Genomic DNA, 17,522 nt, shown 5'->3' with positions numbered 1-17,522 from the left:
GTGTGTGTGCGTGGTCATATTTCCTTCCTGTTTGAGCTCAAAAATCTTCCGTTGCAAGAAACACATCCCCTCTGCCTTTTATTTTCTCTTCCTTTGTGATGAACTTCTCAGTCCAGCTGTGACCTCTGGCCTCCTCACTACTACATGCTACTGACCTACTTACAGGCAGCTTCATAAACACACATGCAGATATGAATAAAATCTGTCTAGGTGAGTTTATTTATAGTCGGTGGTGAAATCAGGGCAGCTTCTATAAATAGCCCAGAGGAACTCCTTCTGTGTGTGTGTGTGTGTGTGTGTGTGTGTGTGTGTGTGTGTGTGTGTGTGTGTGTGTGTGTGTGTGTGTGTGTGTGTGTGTGTGTGTGTGTGTGTGTGTAATACAACAGATTGTTTTCCCCCATGTAGAGATAATTGAGTACACCAGAGAGAGTTTTAAAATAATATTTTTACATCCGACAAGACCTCGACTGCCCTGCCCCTTGTAAGAAATTTGAGTGTAGAACTGTGTGTTTAGAAGTTATAATAAAAGTGTTTAATGATTCATATTTAAGAATTCATAATTAGTCATAATCATAAGTGTTTTGGAAATGCATAATTAAGATAAGCATAAAGATATTTTAGGATTAGTAGCTAGAAGTAGAATTTGAGACATGAAGCTTTTGCCAAAAGTTGCAAAGTCTTATCTTTTATATAGAATGTATTAAGAACGAAGGGCCAGAGAGCGACTTTTAGACAGGCGATTACAGAGGGCACCTGGGACCTGGGAGTTAGCCAATAGGAATTGTGATGGACAAAAGGGGAGGGGTTTCAAACAGGATGTGGGAGGTTTAATTGAAGTCTTTTTTCTCGTCTTGGTCTGGCTCTCAGCGGAGAGACATGTTTTTACGGGCTGAAGAGCTAAAGATGAGTTTTTTTGCGCGAGGGTTTTCTTTTGTTAAATATTCCATAGAAGTCGTGTACTTCACTGTATAATTGTATTTGCTTCAGTAGGATTAAATTCCTGTTAATTGTAAACCAGTTTCGGTACGTTATTGCGATGCGGCTGAAGACTGCAGCACCGCGTGCGTACAATCATGACGCGACAAATCCTACTTGAGTGTTGAGTCAGACCAAGTCTGGAGGTGAAAAACCAAGTTCAATTCAAGTCTAAAGTCTTTCAAAACAGGTCACGATCCAGACTTAATTGTGACTCAAGTCCAAGTCTCAAGCTGTGGGACACTTTTACTCAATACGTAACTTTTTGTAAGAAACGAACAAACGTTTTCATTTGTATTTCTTTCATCAGCTCCGTGTTTAGTTTTTAATGATATAGTATTTTGTCAGTGAGCTAAACTGGTGATAAAAACATGAACTGTTAAACTATAATCGGTCAGAACGAAATGTGGCGGTGAGCTGTTCGGTCGTGTAATCTACACAAGAAATTATGCTCAAAACAAATCCGCTCATCGGGGAATTGTTATGTCTTCTGGCAGCGGTGGAGGAACACTTGATCGAAGCTGCAGCGCAGATGAAACAACTGTGACAGTATTGCCTTTAACAGTTGCCCAAAACAGTTGCTGCTGGATATCAGCTGCCTCCAGAGAGAGAGAATACAATAAGAAGTGGATAGATAAGAAGCCCAATAGCTGCCTCTGAGGACAGGACCTTTTCCTAAAAGAAAGTGCACATCTCCTCTTCTTTTAAAGGCCCGATAAGAAGTTCAGTCTCTCTTTATGTCTCTCTATCTTACAATAAGTAGCTTAAATTCAGTTTCCAGACCTTTCAGAATTGCACTGACGAGTGACATAACCCCCCGAGGGGTTTGTGTGTGTTTGAGTAAATCTGTGTGTGGGAAAAGTGTATGCTCCAGTGTGTTCGAGTGCCAGCAGATCGTGGGAACATTGGTGGCCACGGGGCAGATTGGCAATAATTGCTTAGTCATCATCTTAATGAAGACCACTGAGCTGTGAATCCACAGAGCCACCAGGCCTGTGCTGCACGCTGCTGTCATTAACGAACTCCGTCAAATGAAAAAGAAAAAAAGATAAAGAGGAAAGAAAAAAGCACCTGTCTGACATAAAAGAGGCTTTATTTCCTGCTCCTCTCTTCCAGGTCTTCATTAGATATTGAACACTTGAGCGTCAAAGAGAATTAATGACTTCACTTCAAGCTCAACACGCTCGCATTTGCCAAACCAACCAGTCAGTCAGTAAAACTCTATCACTGTGATGCTCTATGATGCATCTATGATGCATCAATGCATCACATTATATGAGATAATTATGTGTCTGTGAGAACCACGTATCTCTAAAAAGAAAAACAGCGTTTTCAGATTTGATGCATTTTTACAGCTGATCCAAGAAGCTTTTTAAATAGTTTATTTATCTTAAGAAGCAAGAGAATGTCCTCGCCACATTAAGAAACACTTAATCCTTCAGTTCATCACAAACAATCAACATCAACACATCTGGAAATACGTGGATCTCACTGGACAGGAAGGGACGGAAAACTGTAATCTGAAAAGTACTTCATCAGACTAACTGTAGTGAAGTAAAAAGTACAATATTTACCTCTAAGATTTAGCGGAGTACAAGGAAGTTACATAACATGAACATATTCAAGTGTAGTACAAGTACCTCGAGTTTGTACTTACATTGAATTTGGCTACAAACACAGGTTTGTAAAAATGTTTAAGAAAAAACGTCCTCATCCTGAGCCCATGTCACTCTGAAAAATATAAAACTTCAGCAAACTGCAAAAAGACGAGATGAATGCTTTATCTGAAGAGTGTTTAACCAGTAAGGTTTGGCTGCACAAGATAACTTGAAGGATGAGGTGGTCGGAGTTTCGTTTGACGGATCCAATACATCTGGTTCACGTCCTCCGCTCTGATAAAAGAGCAGCACACAGCCGCGTCCTTCATCTTATCAACGAGAGGCATCCGGGACTACGACTGCCTTGGATGCTGAGATAAGATTACATTTGATTGTTGTGGAGGAGATTTGTCTTGAACTCAGTTATTGGTCACAGGCTGCTTCCACCTAAATACATTTTTCAAAAAGTATCAGACACAAAGAGCAGACACACACACAACACATAAAAAAACATTACAAACCAATAGTTTGGCATTTTAGCATGAGTGATCCCAGTGGGCACAAAGCATCAAACCCACTTAGTGAGTGCCTCGCTGCACTGGGTCCAGATTAGTGCAAGCTCTGTGTCTTATCTTGATCTCTGACTCCTCTAAACAACAGCACAGTCTTCGCGAACTTCATTTCACGCAAAACATCCTTCAGTCCGAAAGCACAGCCGGCGGCGTCGCTCTGCTGACGCGACAGTGAACGCATCACTGACTGCTCTGCATCCTCTCTGGACAACAACAACAACAACAACAACAGGCCACCACTCCCTTCTTCATCACCTTTAGCCAGTTAGCATAGCGTGTTCCCCTGGTGAGAGGGAAACGAGCTGCGATACGCTTCAGAGGACTCCCACCCTCAGGGACACACACACACACACACACACACACACACACACACACACACACACACACACACACACACACACACACAGGCCCCGGGTGTCCCTGCTGGTTCGCCTCGGCTTAGCGGTTCTGGCTGAATTGGTTGGTTTTGTGGCAATGATGATAATGATGAGTCTGCTCTGAGTTCGTGGATGCATGAAGTCCGACACGCCTTCAACCATCAGAAACATCTGTAACTTGATTTGTACCACAGGGGGCTGTGAGTTTTAATGCACAACTTTTACTTGTTGTAGTAATATTTGACTTGAGTAAAAGCCCGATTAAAAGGGGTCTTATATGTGTTTTTTTATTGTTTTAAACCACTGACTAGTTCTTGAAAGAAAAGGGAAAACATTTACCAAAATGGTGGCATATATATTTGGAAAATAGTTGGCAGTAATATGAATGGATGCTATTTCAACCAATTGCACAAATACAATTTCCTACAAATTTGACATGAAGTCTTTAATCTAATCCAAGTAAAACATGTTCATCATCACGGAGCAGCTGAGTGTTTCTGTGTGTTTGTATGTGAGCTTATTTCAAATGACAATGTGTGTTACCTGTATATGAATGTGTGTGTGTAATAGTCTGTCATTCACAACATTTCCACAGCTGCTTTTTAAAACGCCTTCAACGATATTTTTGAAAAAGCAAATTCACATTTACTTGCAAATGGACATGTAAGGATTTCTAATTTAAACATCTATCGTAGATGTTTTTATCATAATGTATGAATATAAATGTAAAAAGGAGTCTCTGGTATAAGTCTGCAGCCCCGCTCGACTTTACAGCTTCATATTGAGTTTCAGCTCATTGTCTTTCTGTTTGGCCAAAAGTTTGATTGCTCTGGTTGACTCGCCGCTCTTATAGCCTAATTGTCTGAGAAAAAGCAATAAAAAGCCACAGTCCACTACCTGCTCAGCAGGGAACAGCAGGAAGACACAGTTAGAGACTAACGGTTGAACACAGTGACGCATTTAGCGGCTAAAGAGACAGATATTTCCCTCAGGAGATGGTGGAGACCAAAACTGAGCCAAAACAAAAGAGTGAATATTGGACTGACATTCATCAGGTGACACAAACACAAAGACTCCTCATGAATCACAGTGTTGCTCTGTAACTGCTGGATGTGGTTTGTTAGCTGTCGCAGGTTCAACATACCAACTGAAAGATGATCATATGTTCATGCATCCTGACCTCAGTGTTGTTGTATTGCTCTGATTAGTGGTGGAAAGTAACGAAGTACATTCATACTGTACCGCAGTACAATTTTTAAGGGACTTGAACTTAACACGACTATTCACATTTATTGCTATTCATACTTCTACTTTTGACAGCTTTAGTTACTTTGCTTATTTGGATTATAAATACCGTACAAATTAAAATGAACATAACGTATGATGTAATATTAAAGTGATGAACACATTAATGCATGAATAATTATAATCCAACAATATAATGTATGAAATGGAACATTCTGCAAAACAAGTACTTTTGTTTTTGCTTAAGTATATCATCATGCTAATACTTTTTGATCTTGAGTACTTCTTCCACCACTTCCACTCTGACGCTCAGTCTAAAGAGGCTTTTCTACAACAAATCACCAAAATTAAGATTCCTCCATAATGTGAGCGCAACCTCATCAGCTGGACCTTCTTTCTCTCCTTCAGCTGCTGAGCTGTTAGACGGCTGGTTAGTTTCATCCAGCCGAGCAGAAATACCATCAAAACTACACAGCAAACATAATGATGTCCTTTGGTTGAGCTCTTCCAGTGTGTGCGTGTGTGTGTGCGTGCGTGTGTGTGTGTGTGTGTGTGTCAGTTGGTCGGTCAGGTTCTGCCTGCAGGCGACCAGCAGGAAGTGGGACAGGAGAGGAAAGAAAGGAGAAACAGAGGAAGAGAGAGAGAGAGAGAGAGAGAGAGAGAGAGAGAGAGAGAGAGAGAGAGAGAGAGAGAGAGAGAGAGAGAGAGAGAGAGAGAGAGAGAGAGAGAGAGAGAGATCCTTCAGTCACAGTTCATCCTCATCTTTTGCCTCAAACGTAAGTCGGTGGCATGAATGTAACTCGTCTGTGTGCATTTTGATGACATTCAGATGGTCACTCACAGTAAAACAGAATTAATTGTGTGTTTAAAAGAGAAAACAGAGGGAACCATTTTTAAATGAGAGTGAGACGAAGTCGACAACTGAAAACACTCGGCCCTGCGGCCGGTCGTTGAATACGAGTGGATGAAATCATTTCCGCGTACGTGTAAAACACCGTCGCCTGTACATATTAACATAGTTTCCTTAACAATCCCCTGTGCACTGTGACCTTATTTATTATTATATTCCAGCGCAGTCTCCCCGCTGCTTTCTTTTCAACACTATCCAAATACTGCAGTAAGCTGTACGTTAGATCACTGCTAACTTCCGCTCTTAAGTTACTTGAAGTTACTACGAGGAAATTTATATTTTGTGTTGTTTTGGTGGTCGCTGTGGACGTAAGCGGTAGTGTTTAGAAAACCTCTCGTTTTACTGCCCCTCTGAGTCCTGGTTCTGGTTCCCCCGTCCCCCCTTTCCCTCCAGCGGGCCCAGCAATACGGCCTCGGCCTCCAGCAGCCTGGTGTCGGTGTTGTCTCCCAGCGGGGAACCGTCAGAAGAGCGAGGCAAAGCTCTGGTCCTGGCCGGAGGAGGAGACGCTGCAGGGCGCCGAGCTCTCCTCCTCCCACCGGTGCTAAATAAGTAAACTAAACTGACCAAAAATTACCTGGACGAAGCAATTCAATTAAAATACAAAACAATTATTAACACCAACAGCCACTAGAAGTTGTCAAACTATCAAGTAAACTGTAAAAAAAGCTCTGCAGGCAGCAGGGGAAATATCCAGAGGCTAACAAGCTAACAGGCTAACAAGCATGAAGCCGGACTGGTGCATGAACTCCTCTGGTGATCCCCCACGCGGTCTCTTCAGTATTCTGTACATTAGGAGCAGCAGTAGAGTCAGGTTTAGTCTACGAGTATACTACTACTACTGTAGTTTTTCATGTATAAAGGCCGAGCAAAAAAACAATGACTTAAAGAACAGAAATAGAAATGTAAACCTTATAAACTGTAGAAGGAGTGATTATTTCTCATGTGATGTGGGAATTGATTACATTTTTTTGCAAATGCACAGAAAAGGGGTCTTGAGGCACAATTAATATTAAGTCGTAAACATGGGGTTCAGTTCATTGGTGATGGCTTACGTCTTTAAGAGTTATGTCTTGGCAAAAAAGCACATAGTGAAGTTTGTATTTGATGAAATGCTATTAATTCCATCTTTCATAAAATAATATACGTGGTTAAACTGAAACAAATACTGAACCGGCTCAGCGGAGTTGAGGAACATTTAACTCTGGTTTTGACTCTTAACTGAAATATCTGAAGATGAAAACGAGTAAAGTGAAGTCGACGTGAACTTGAGTGAGCGGCACAGACCTGAACTGGAGCTGTGAGCTCTTTGCAGCAGCATCCAGTCTGCGATAATAATCGCTGGTATTCAGCAGCGGCCCGATGCACAAAAGGCCGATCGCCCCCCCGGGAGGCCTCGGCCATGAAAGAGCCAAAGAAAGAAAAGAAAAAAAGACAGTCCCACTTTCTCTCCCTTTCACAAAAACTCAATTTACTGCTTCAACATGGAGCCTGCAATTACGGAAGCAATCCATCAGGCAGGCAGAGAGACAGGAGTGAGTGCAGTTATGATTCAGAGCTTTCAACACAAGGTGCTGCAGAGAAGAAAGAAAAACTCAACATCCAGCATAAATATCACATGAATTATTTAAGATTCACATTCTCCATTGCTTCATCAACTGTAAACCACCAACACAGGCAATAGAAAGTTGATATTGGCAATGGTTTAAGTTCATGCTTGTGAAGAATCGTCGTAAAACACAAGTTCAATCGTGTTATTCAAATACAAATAGCCAAGCATAAGTTATCTACCAGTGACCCCTCGTGTTACCTTCTCATGCTGAGGTGGAACTTGTCAGTACTTCACAAGAAATACAGAAATAATCTGAGAAAAACATGAACCTGCTTTTAAAAAGGTGAAATGCAGACAATACACATTGAACCTTTAACCTTTTATCATAAAAAAATAAAATAGGACCATTCTTATAGTTGTTTTAATGTGGGAGTTTTGTGGCATTTGCTCTTTATTAGCAGTTTTATGTTAAATTATATTTATTAAATAAAATCCTGATTTTCTGACTGTATACGTAACATTTTGTTTTGTACTTTTTTTCAGAATGTCTGTCTTTAGAGGCCTTTCATGTGTCTTATTAATAAAAGAACATCACGAGAGATCATCTTGTGATGGGATCACACCAGCCAGGCCAGGGGCGTAATGTGGGCGGCCAACGGACCCTTCCTCACTTTGTAACCCCCGTACATTCGGCAACCTTGCTCGGACCACAACCATCTTCAAACTCAACCTTCAGTTTGATCTCAACTATACACCTGTAGAGTCTGATGACTGCATCTTGCACGGTTCTGACAAAATGTATCCACAGACAGAAAGAGACAGACTTCTAAACTCAAAGAAGTCAAAACCTCCTCTGTGGCAGTTTCCACTGCAGTAACTGACATCAGGACCACATTTTGACATGCAATCGTGAAATTGTGTTTTAAAAATTGCTGATCTTTTCATTCTCCTGTATGTCAGTCTGGGTCACAGCGTTGGCGAAGTGACTAAAATGCAAATGTAATTACTACCTCAGTCGTCTGCACATTTTTCCCCATCAGCTCCAGTTAGTGGGAGGAGAAGCAGGAGCAGCCGCAGTGCAGCAGACAAACTGAAGTCAGAGCTGATGATTGTGTTCCAGTGATTACAGTTGGAAATCATTAAAACACGTTGCTGTTCTCATTTCACCAGCTCTTTAATCCCTTTTGGTTTTAGCGGTTTACACATAGTAGCTGCAAAGGAGAGATGAGGACGACACGAGGAAGTTTAAAGAAGTCTCCGTCACTGATTTCTCATTCCTTTCCTTCTGTTTTAAAATGTGTTCACACTGTAGGCACCAACAAAAGAGATACATGTCATCCATAATCACGGGTTTTACAATAAACCATAATGACGACACTGATCAACAAATCTGGTTATTTTGTGGCTTACAAATGGTTCACAAATGAAAACTGTTTCATTGTAAATATAGAGAGATAACATGATCCAAACATGTGACTCAAACTCTTTGTATCTCTGGAACACGTGTTCTCAGGTGGAACCGTGAAGTCCATAACACATCTTTTCCGAGTCATTAAAGACTGTGGACCCTCATTCAAAAGCAATGCAGCAGAACCACAAACATCATCTTTGTAATTCCACACATTCTTCTTTCTTGTCAAAAACTGGTGCCAACAATACCCACAATGCATCTGCTGATAGTTGGGTGGCAGATTGTGGTGTGAAGTTCTAGTAGAAAATGAGCAGCGGGGAACAGAGGTCTGGTAAACTTCAGATATATTTCACTTTTCAAACTTGTATTCTTCAGAACCACCTGACGCTGACTCAAGTGACATCACTTGAGGATATTCATTAGACTTCACACCGCTCCCTCACTAAAGTCTTTATAGTACATTCAAAACATGTAGAACTCCCCAACTTCTCCCGATCAAAGTGCCAGAGCAGCTCTGGACTACTCCCAGCGAGTCATGGTCTGCGATTATCAAAACTAGAACAATACACTCAACTTTTTTCGAGCCTGAAACTAGAAACCAGAACTCCTCTCCATCCTTTCGGAGCGTAATGGTTTCCACTGTAACAGCACCGGCTGCGGTGTCAGTGGTGATGAAAAGGCCGATGCATCAGACTGGACCAGTGACACGGTGACATTTCCTGCAGCCAGCAAATCCTGCTCTCTGGGTCTGTTCATGCTTTGTGTCTTAATTACTGAAGAGCAGATACACGTCTGAACGACGGCACAGAGGAGAGTCTAAGATATGTCACGACGGCTTCATGTTGTGAACACTGTGTTCAAGGAAGGTTTATTTCTACCGTCTCTAACACTCGCTGACTAACATGTACATCTTCTGTTTATTGTGTACAAGAGGTGGAATGTAACCAGGTACAAGTATTCGTAAGATCTAGCATTAACGCATGAGTACAACAATCTAATGATGTAATATATAATATTATAACAGTGATTATACTTACATACTTTTACTGAAGGAACATTTTCAACGCAGGACTTTTCACAGAATATTTGTAGAGTGTGGTATTAGTACTTTTACTTAAGTAGAGGACCTGAATACTTCCTTCACTTCACAGAAATGTGAAAATCAGAATGTGGGATTATAGGAGACGTTCATCTTCTGTGCGTTTGTAGTCTCGACGTGAAACACAAAAGATACTGAACACACTGATCTGCAGATAAAAACCTTTCGAACCTACAGCGAGTGTTTGATACTAAAAATACAGACCGTCTTTACAGTCATCACAGTTTGAATTCCTCTTCATAACAGGGACTTGTGCAGAGTGTGTTTTAATTAAAAGATGTCAGAACGGTTGCAGTGACATCGAGGAGACTCACCATGCAGCACACTGTAGTAACGGCTGTGAGCCGGCAGTCACCTGACAAATCTAACACTCCTATCAGAGAGCATGGCCCGGCTGAGGCTGCATCCAGCTTTTCAATTTGTGTGACACACACACACACACACACACACACACGTACAGAGACACAGTACCACAGGCAGCAGCTGACTGCCTTCTGAATAAACTGTCCAAACACGCCTGCTGCTCTGATGACTCATAGGCTGTTTCGTGTCGATGAATACACCAGGTGTGTGTGTGTGTGTGTGTGTGTGTGTGTGTGTGTGTGTGTGTGTGTGTGTGTGTGTGTGTGTGTGTGTGTGTGTGTGTGTGTGTGTGTGTGTGTGTGTGTGTGTGTGTGTGTTGGGATGAATGAGCGACCTCGCTGATTCATCTTCCTCCTTCAGTTGCTTTAATTTGCTCTCATCAGCAGAGAAAATCCCTTCTGCTGCGTCTCCTTAATCATCAGCTCAACGTGTAAAAGCAAACATTCCACGTGCAGAAATGCTGCAGATATCAAAACACAACCAACGACCCCGTCTCCTAAAAATGATGTTTATTTACAACTGATGTGCAACAGCGAGTGCGCTGTGGAAGAATCTTAATGCACTTAATGAAATTCCTCTTTCCAAATTGATGTTGTTTTGTATGAAGGGTTTGTTCTGTAAATGGAGAATAAAAAAATGCTGTATAACGCTGACGAATCACAGTTTGACTTCAGACAAAATGTTTGTGTAAAGTGGGTTTACTTCCTGAACGAGACAGGTAATCTGATGCAAAACCAAAACGAGCAACTAAAAGAGGATAAAAGGCTCCATAGAGCTGTAGAGGTGGTGATTATTCTTCATGTGTTCAACACACAGACTGTATTTAAGATGGGCGACATGACAGCTACCCAAAAGTGAAGCCAAAACATCTCAGTCTCCCTCTGCTGGCTGGCTGCAGTATAGGTTATAAGTCCCGCCCCCTCCATGTTAGCAGACATGAGCCAAACTAAAAACAAAAATCAAAGACGAAATTGCAACGCCGGAGGCTTATATATTTCTGTGTAATAGAACATGTGTATATATATTCATAAAGATAGTGTGGTTAGCTGTCGGGCCTTTTTAGCCAAACAGCTATTGTGGCGCTAACGTAGCAGCTAGGTGGCTAACAAGCTGTGGCCGTGCTTGGTTCAGGCGGTTGGTCAAAATCTAAAAACCTCAACATGGCCGCTCATGTATCCGGTATATTTTGATTTGAACGTGGGAGGAAGTTGAGACGCTTTGTCCATAATTCGATATCATATAATCTGTTCAACACTATGAGAGACACCTGTCACAGTCGTTTTGGGTGTTTGTGAACAAATGTTCAATTGGCTCATGCAGATCCACAAACTGTGTTCCGTCCTTTAAAGGAGTTCTCCAGGATGTTTGGATACGTGGTTCCTCTTTGTAATGTGTTCCTCTCTGTGTGAAGTTTTGTGAAGTTTGCGATCATATCTTTACAGAAAACTATAACATCTATCATCATATCACTGTGGTGAGATATTGCACAGACTTGCACCAAATGTGTAATTCAATTTTGTCTTCTGAACTTTACTTTGTTCTTTTCCTCCTGCTCGGTTTATTCATTTAAAACGAGAACGACGCCGTTCATCACCTGAAACTGCATCTGGTTCCTCTAACAGGATCACAGCTGTGTAGCTCGTTAGGAGTTCATCTCAGGTCTCATTGTTTTATTAGATTCAGAAACATCATGAAATTAATCAGCAGTTATCATTTCATATGTTGTTATACACAGACTGGGGTGTGTCATCAGCAGAAATAAGAAATATCTGTGTTGTGTTTACTGTGTTGCCTTCAAGTCACGTGGGACCTCTCAGAACTACGAGTAGAAAATGCACGGATGAAGAAACAAAGAGGGAAACATAAAAGATTCAGATTTAAAATGTGTCTTCACTTGTAGCTCATATGTTTCTATTTCTATGTCTTAATGTGAAAGTTGCGTAACTAATTGGGTAATTATTTGTTTTTTTCTGATGTAGCAGTATGTATTTCTGTAGGCTATTAAAACCATTTCATATCACATATAAAGGACTCACTAATGTAAGCGTCTTACATGTTGTATGACAGACGAGGCTCGTGGAGAACAAGACAACCATCATCTGCTCCTGAGCTCTTTCACAGATGAACTGAAACAAGCACTGAATGGAAACATCTTAAAAATCAATATTTCCTTCGTTACATAAATCCACTTACCATCTCAAGACCTTAAAAAAACCCACGAGTAAATCATCACCCAAAACCTTAAAAAGCTGTTTCCTGCCACAGTAAAGAACTGTTTCTGTTTCGAGTTTAGCTTCTGTCAAACAGAACTGTGTGGGAGGAATAAACCCCCGCCAGGATTTCTAAGAAACATCTCCACACAAAAGACGAAGAGCAAAACGTCCAGATGAGTAAGAGAAGTTGAAGAGTCACAAATCTAACGCTTTTCAGAGAAGGTGGAACAGTCATGACTGAAGATTTCATTCAGCAGAGTTTGTCCCTCCAGTCAAGTCCACCATGTTGCTGTATGAAACATTTAGGCGTTTTCTTACAGCCCACATACAACTAACCACAAATATTCACCAACTATAACATTATTTCGATGCGCTTCACATGAAAATGCGACACAAAGAGGGAGTCCCTTGTTTTCTGTGATTGCACTGCAGCTCCATGCACCAAATTCTAAGATATTGGAACTTGACATATTCCTGCTCCCCAGAGGATCGTCAGATTTTGACAAAAATGCAGGTGTTTGGGAAGAATATTGAACACATCACTGAATACCGGAGACTTGGATAATGTATGGCACGAGTTGCGTGAGAGTTAGCCTAAAAATGTGTTTATTATCAATAAATATATATATATTGTGTTATAAACTGACTTTTACAGATCCAGGTGTGGCAGCACAGTCTTTCTTACCTGATGATGTCATCGTTGTGTCCCAGGTAAAACCTCTGGCTGTGCTCTCTAGTGTTGTAAACCACGCCCACCCCGGCCACGAAGTACACCAGCTCCTTCCCGGCGGTGTAGTACAGGTTATTCCGGCACTGGTGGCCCCGGTACCCGTAGACCCAGTCCAGTCTGAGCCGGCAGCCCGGGACGCTCCGGTCCGACATCCTCGCTCATCTGACGGGACACCGCTGCTGCTGCTGCTGGTGCTGCTGGTTCACTCCGACTTCTTCCTCTGGTTTAAGATCCTTCAGACCACATCATGTGCACACATCATCAGTACCAGAAATCTGAGATCTGATCGTAATTAAACAGATCGAGGAACAAGGAGACTGAATAACTGATATACAGTTCCTCCATGCAGTTAATTGTCCCTCTGATGCTTAATAATCAGTTTACAATGACACCTATTAATGTAATGTTATTTTAACTCTGTATTCGGCTTATTCTGTATGGTGAAATAAAATAACTTTAATCCTAACTTTTACAGTTGTGGCTCCTTACACAATAGTATTAATGTCTGTGATGGCAAATATAGTTTATACAGAAACATATTGTGTGTATCTGGTATTTTAGAGTTAATTCAGTACTCACGGGTCATTTTCCACCTCTGATCAGATCTCTGTGTGTCCACAGTTCTGCATCCGGCAGCAGGTGAATTAAATAGCTCAGAAAAAACAAGCAGCTCAGAGCTCTTTACTCTCAATCAGCCATCATCATCATCATCTTCATCCTCAGGTGTGCTGAATGGATAGTCCTGCAGAGAGTTTCTGATGCACTTAATAGTATTTTTCTATCTCCTGTGGTTTGAGTGCAATTTCCATAACTATTTCCAAAGGGACTGACAGTGTTGTTATTGCGCTGTAAATTATAAACCGTGACGTTATAACGACCCCATCGTGATTTATGGTATTTAATAGCTACAGCTGAGTAATGAGGCGAACTTTGTTGTGTTTAATACTGTAGTTTTTACTCTCATATCGGCTAAAGGAACACAGTCTGAGCAGAGGATTTTCTTTTACTTTTCAAAAAGGAAATAAAAGAAGAGAAGAGACGGAAATAGAGAACATATTCTAACGGGTTTGGGAAGTTCTGTCCGAGAAAAAATAAAATAAAAAGACAAAAAAACAGCACAACTGATGGAGGATTCTGCTCCAGGGAAATATAATCCCTCCTCACACTAATCCTCGACCTCAGTACCAGCCATGGTTACTACAGCACGGGTTTGTTTTCTTTATTATTACTCCTGTATCCCCCGGTTGTTCACATCATCCCTCCGCGGATTTACGCGCAGCGCGCAAAGGTGGAGGAGGTTTCGCTGGAGGAGAAAACGTGCGGAAGCTCACAATCCCATTCACAAATCTGTCGGCGAGTAAAAAAAAAATCCACCAGTCAGGAGGAGGACAGGGTGTGTAGCCACATAATCTCAGAAAATTAAAATAAACGGATTATTTCCACTGTGAAATGATCGGGCCGTTCCGGAGAGAGACGAGGAGAAGAGAGGCTGAAATAAGGGGTTGAATCACCGCAGGTGAGATAACTTCAGCGGGCAGAGGAGGGGAGAAGCCCCGGGTCCACACCGCAGCATCCCGGCCGGATGACGGGAGAGGAAAGTCCTGATTCCCTGCAGGAGGAGAGCATTCTCCCGCTGCAAACTGAGCCTCTCCACCCACAGACAGACAGACAGACAGACAGACAGACAGGTGACCAGACAGACAGACTCAGCTGATCAATGAACCGGACTCCAGACGCCTGATGGAGACCCTCCCAGACCACCGAGTCTCATCTCAGTGATGTTTTCTCGCTCGTTTTTCGGACTGACGAACAGAAGCGTCAAGTTAACACAGAGCAGGTTATTACAGCACATTTCCGGTCTCTAAACTTACAAAATAAAAGGCATTGTGTCATTGTACACGTATCCACTAAATAATATGACTGATGTAAAAAAAGAATGCAGGACTTTTTGATTTTACATTGTTGTTGTCCGTTGGTACTTTTACTTTGGTAAATGTTTTGAGTACTTCCAACACTGAGAGTGTGTGTTAGTTTCTCAACGCACTGGAACATTATTAAATTCGTTTGGAGCTCATTATTATTGTTATTAACACGTACCAGCCTGCTGTAAAAATTCCAGATTTTATTTTGAAGGTTAAATCTCTAAACTTCCGGTCTTATTGTGGGGGTCTTGTCACGCGCTTGTCGCAGCTCGGACTCGGGAGGTAACCATGACGCACAGCGAGAAAACACCCGGCTCCGCTGGAGGAGACGCACGGCCGCAAAGGATGCTGGGACTTTGCGTTTTTTCAACTCATCGTCGTTTCTTATCAGTGAGGATTAAAAAAACTACAAATACCAGCAGCAGCAATGGAGGCGCTGTCTGTGGTGCTGAACGGGGAGAAACTGTGTGAGAGAAAGCAAATTTTAGTTATATAAAACATTTAATTACATTAAACACAAAAAACAAAAAATGACAAAACTCTTTATTAATAAAGCAAAAAACAAGGAATAAAGCAATACAAATAGCTGCTTTTATCAGAAGTGAGGGTAAGAAACATGTTATTATAGTTATAGATGTAGCTGTGAGCCCCAGACCCTCAGGGGGGTCAGAGAATACAACTACATAAAATAAGCGCTAAAATATATGACCACATGGGATCGACTGTGTGGGCTGAGTCAGGCTCATCTGTTTTTATGTTTACCTCAGATGTAACAATTGTACCCAACAGAGCAACAAACCTGGAAGACTCATCGAGAGGATTCAATAACAGGAACTCTGAGCAACGCAATAAGATCAGCTCCATCATAGCAAAACGTTAACAAAAAATGATTTGTGTGTCATTTAGATTTGACCTCTTCTCATCAAACCAGCGTAGATGTGTTCTCTTATTTCAGTTTGTTTGCCTGAGGTTCTCAGTTGGACAAAAGCCAGACAGACCTACTCTAATAAGTTGATTTTTTAAATCAAAGACTGGAGTGAAATGTTCATTTGAAATGTTACATGACTCAGTTGTGAATGGAAAGGAATGCTGTGAGATGGTGCGTCTGGGACCAGTAGTAAAATCTCACATTTGGATTGGTTGAGTACTTTCTGTGCCAGAAGATAAAAACATCTGGGGAATAATGGTGTGATGTGCTGGAGAAGAGTCGTTTGACATTTCTATGGATTTGTATGAGCGCAGAGTGTAAATAAGGTTTGACTCACATGTTTCTCTTTGTAGATTTTTGTGGAGCTCAAATGATTTACTGAACCTCCTGTGAGATCCTCCGGTCCTGTTGCACCATCTTGAGGCCAAAGCACAAAAATACACTGAACTGTAAACAGATCTGAGTTATTTAATTAAGGTGAGGTGCGGCCCCACTGTGGGTAGCTGTGGGTTTACTGTGGGCCGGGGCAAACCTTCACTAGGCCCTTGTGGGTCAGCCCTGCAGGGCCCCTGGGTGGATTATCTGTCGGCAGCCCACATGGATGTATGAAGACAACTGGATACAGCGTCTGTTTTTATGAGTTGCTCAACGGCTCATGAAGCTAGAAAAGTTTGACGTCCAAGTAGAGGATTCAGATGAAAATACCCGGATCTTCTGCATTATGAGGCCCACAGAGCATCAGTACCAGTTCCTTTGGCCCCGGTCCAGCATCATTCTCATTAACGGAGGAAGGAAAATCATGGCAATCCTCTTCATGGGGACGTGGCAAAATGTATTATATTTCCATATTTTTACTGTTTGACATTTAATACAGTATATATATAATACATATATAAGTCTTAATTATAAGGTAGTGAGTGTTTTTCATCAGTTTGACTTAGCTTCACTGAGTAGTATTAAAAATGTAAATTAAAATAGGATTTTTGGGGACATTATTCTACTGGCAAACGATACAAATCCCTACAAATGTTACGATATCTAGTTACTTTATCCAAGTATATAATCTAGGCTACCTACTTCATGTCCTTCATACATAATTTTGTATATCTCTAGACTCAGCCTATATATCACATCTTTGTCATACACATTTGTCATTCATCTTTATTTGTTCCGTGTTTTCTTCTCCTGGTGGAAATGGGCTGAAGCTAACAGGCGCTAACTGGAGTTAGCCGAGTTGACGGACAGATGAGGAGGCGGGTCTTTCTTCGTCTAGAAGCTTTATTGATAATTGTTTACATCTCACAATGCATTCCACAAACACTGCTCCCAGCTGGAAGCTTTTTATCGTCACAATTGAAGTATGAAGTTTATCATTCACAATTATACTTTCATAACAAAGAAATGCTCTAAGGTTTCCCAAAGTCATATCAAGTTGCAACTTCATTAAGATATTTGTTCCACAGACAGAATGTTTTTTTGTTTTTTTTTACTTTTTTAAAATCCCATTTCATTTTTTTTTTCACTTTTTAAATATTCAAACTGATGTGGATGAATGTAAACGTGTTTCTTCCAGAGATTTTCATTACTAGACAGCGGCAAATGACATGGAAATAACGACTTTTATGTAATT

General features: G+C 41.3%; 1 protein-coding gene across 2 annotated transcripts in view; it reads right to left on the bottom strand.

Annotated features, from left to right (window-relative positions):
* Positions 1 to 13,194, bottom strand: part of LOC306786200 (echinoderm microtubule-associated protein-like 6) — a gene marked incomplete at both ends in the record, with an annotated part of 48,958 nt that extends 35,764 nt beyond the window's left edge. For both annotated transcript variants that reach the window (XM_079280897.1, XM_079280898.1), the window contains one exon: positions 12,998 to 13,194. In XM_079280897.1, coding sequence (XP_079137023.1) covers positions 12,998 to 13,194 — 197 coding nt within the window. The remainder of the gene's footprint in view (positions 1 to 12,997) is intronic.
* Positions 13,195 to 17,522: the final 4,328 nt, after the last annotated feature.

The sequence above is a fragment of the Melanostigma gelatinosum genome (assembly GCF_949748355.1).
Source record: "Melanostigma gelatinosum genome assembly, chromosome: 12".
Lineage (NCBI taxonomy): Eukaryota > Metazoa > Chordata > Actinopteri > Perciformes > Zoarcidae > Melanostigma > Melanostigma gelatinosum.
This window is presented reverse-complemented; position numbering and strand designations above follow the sequence as displayed.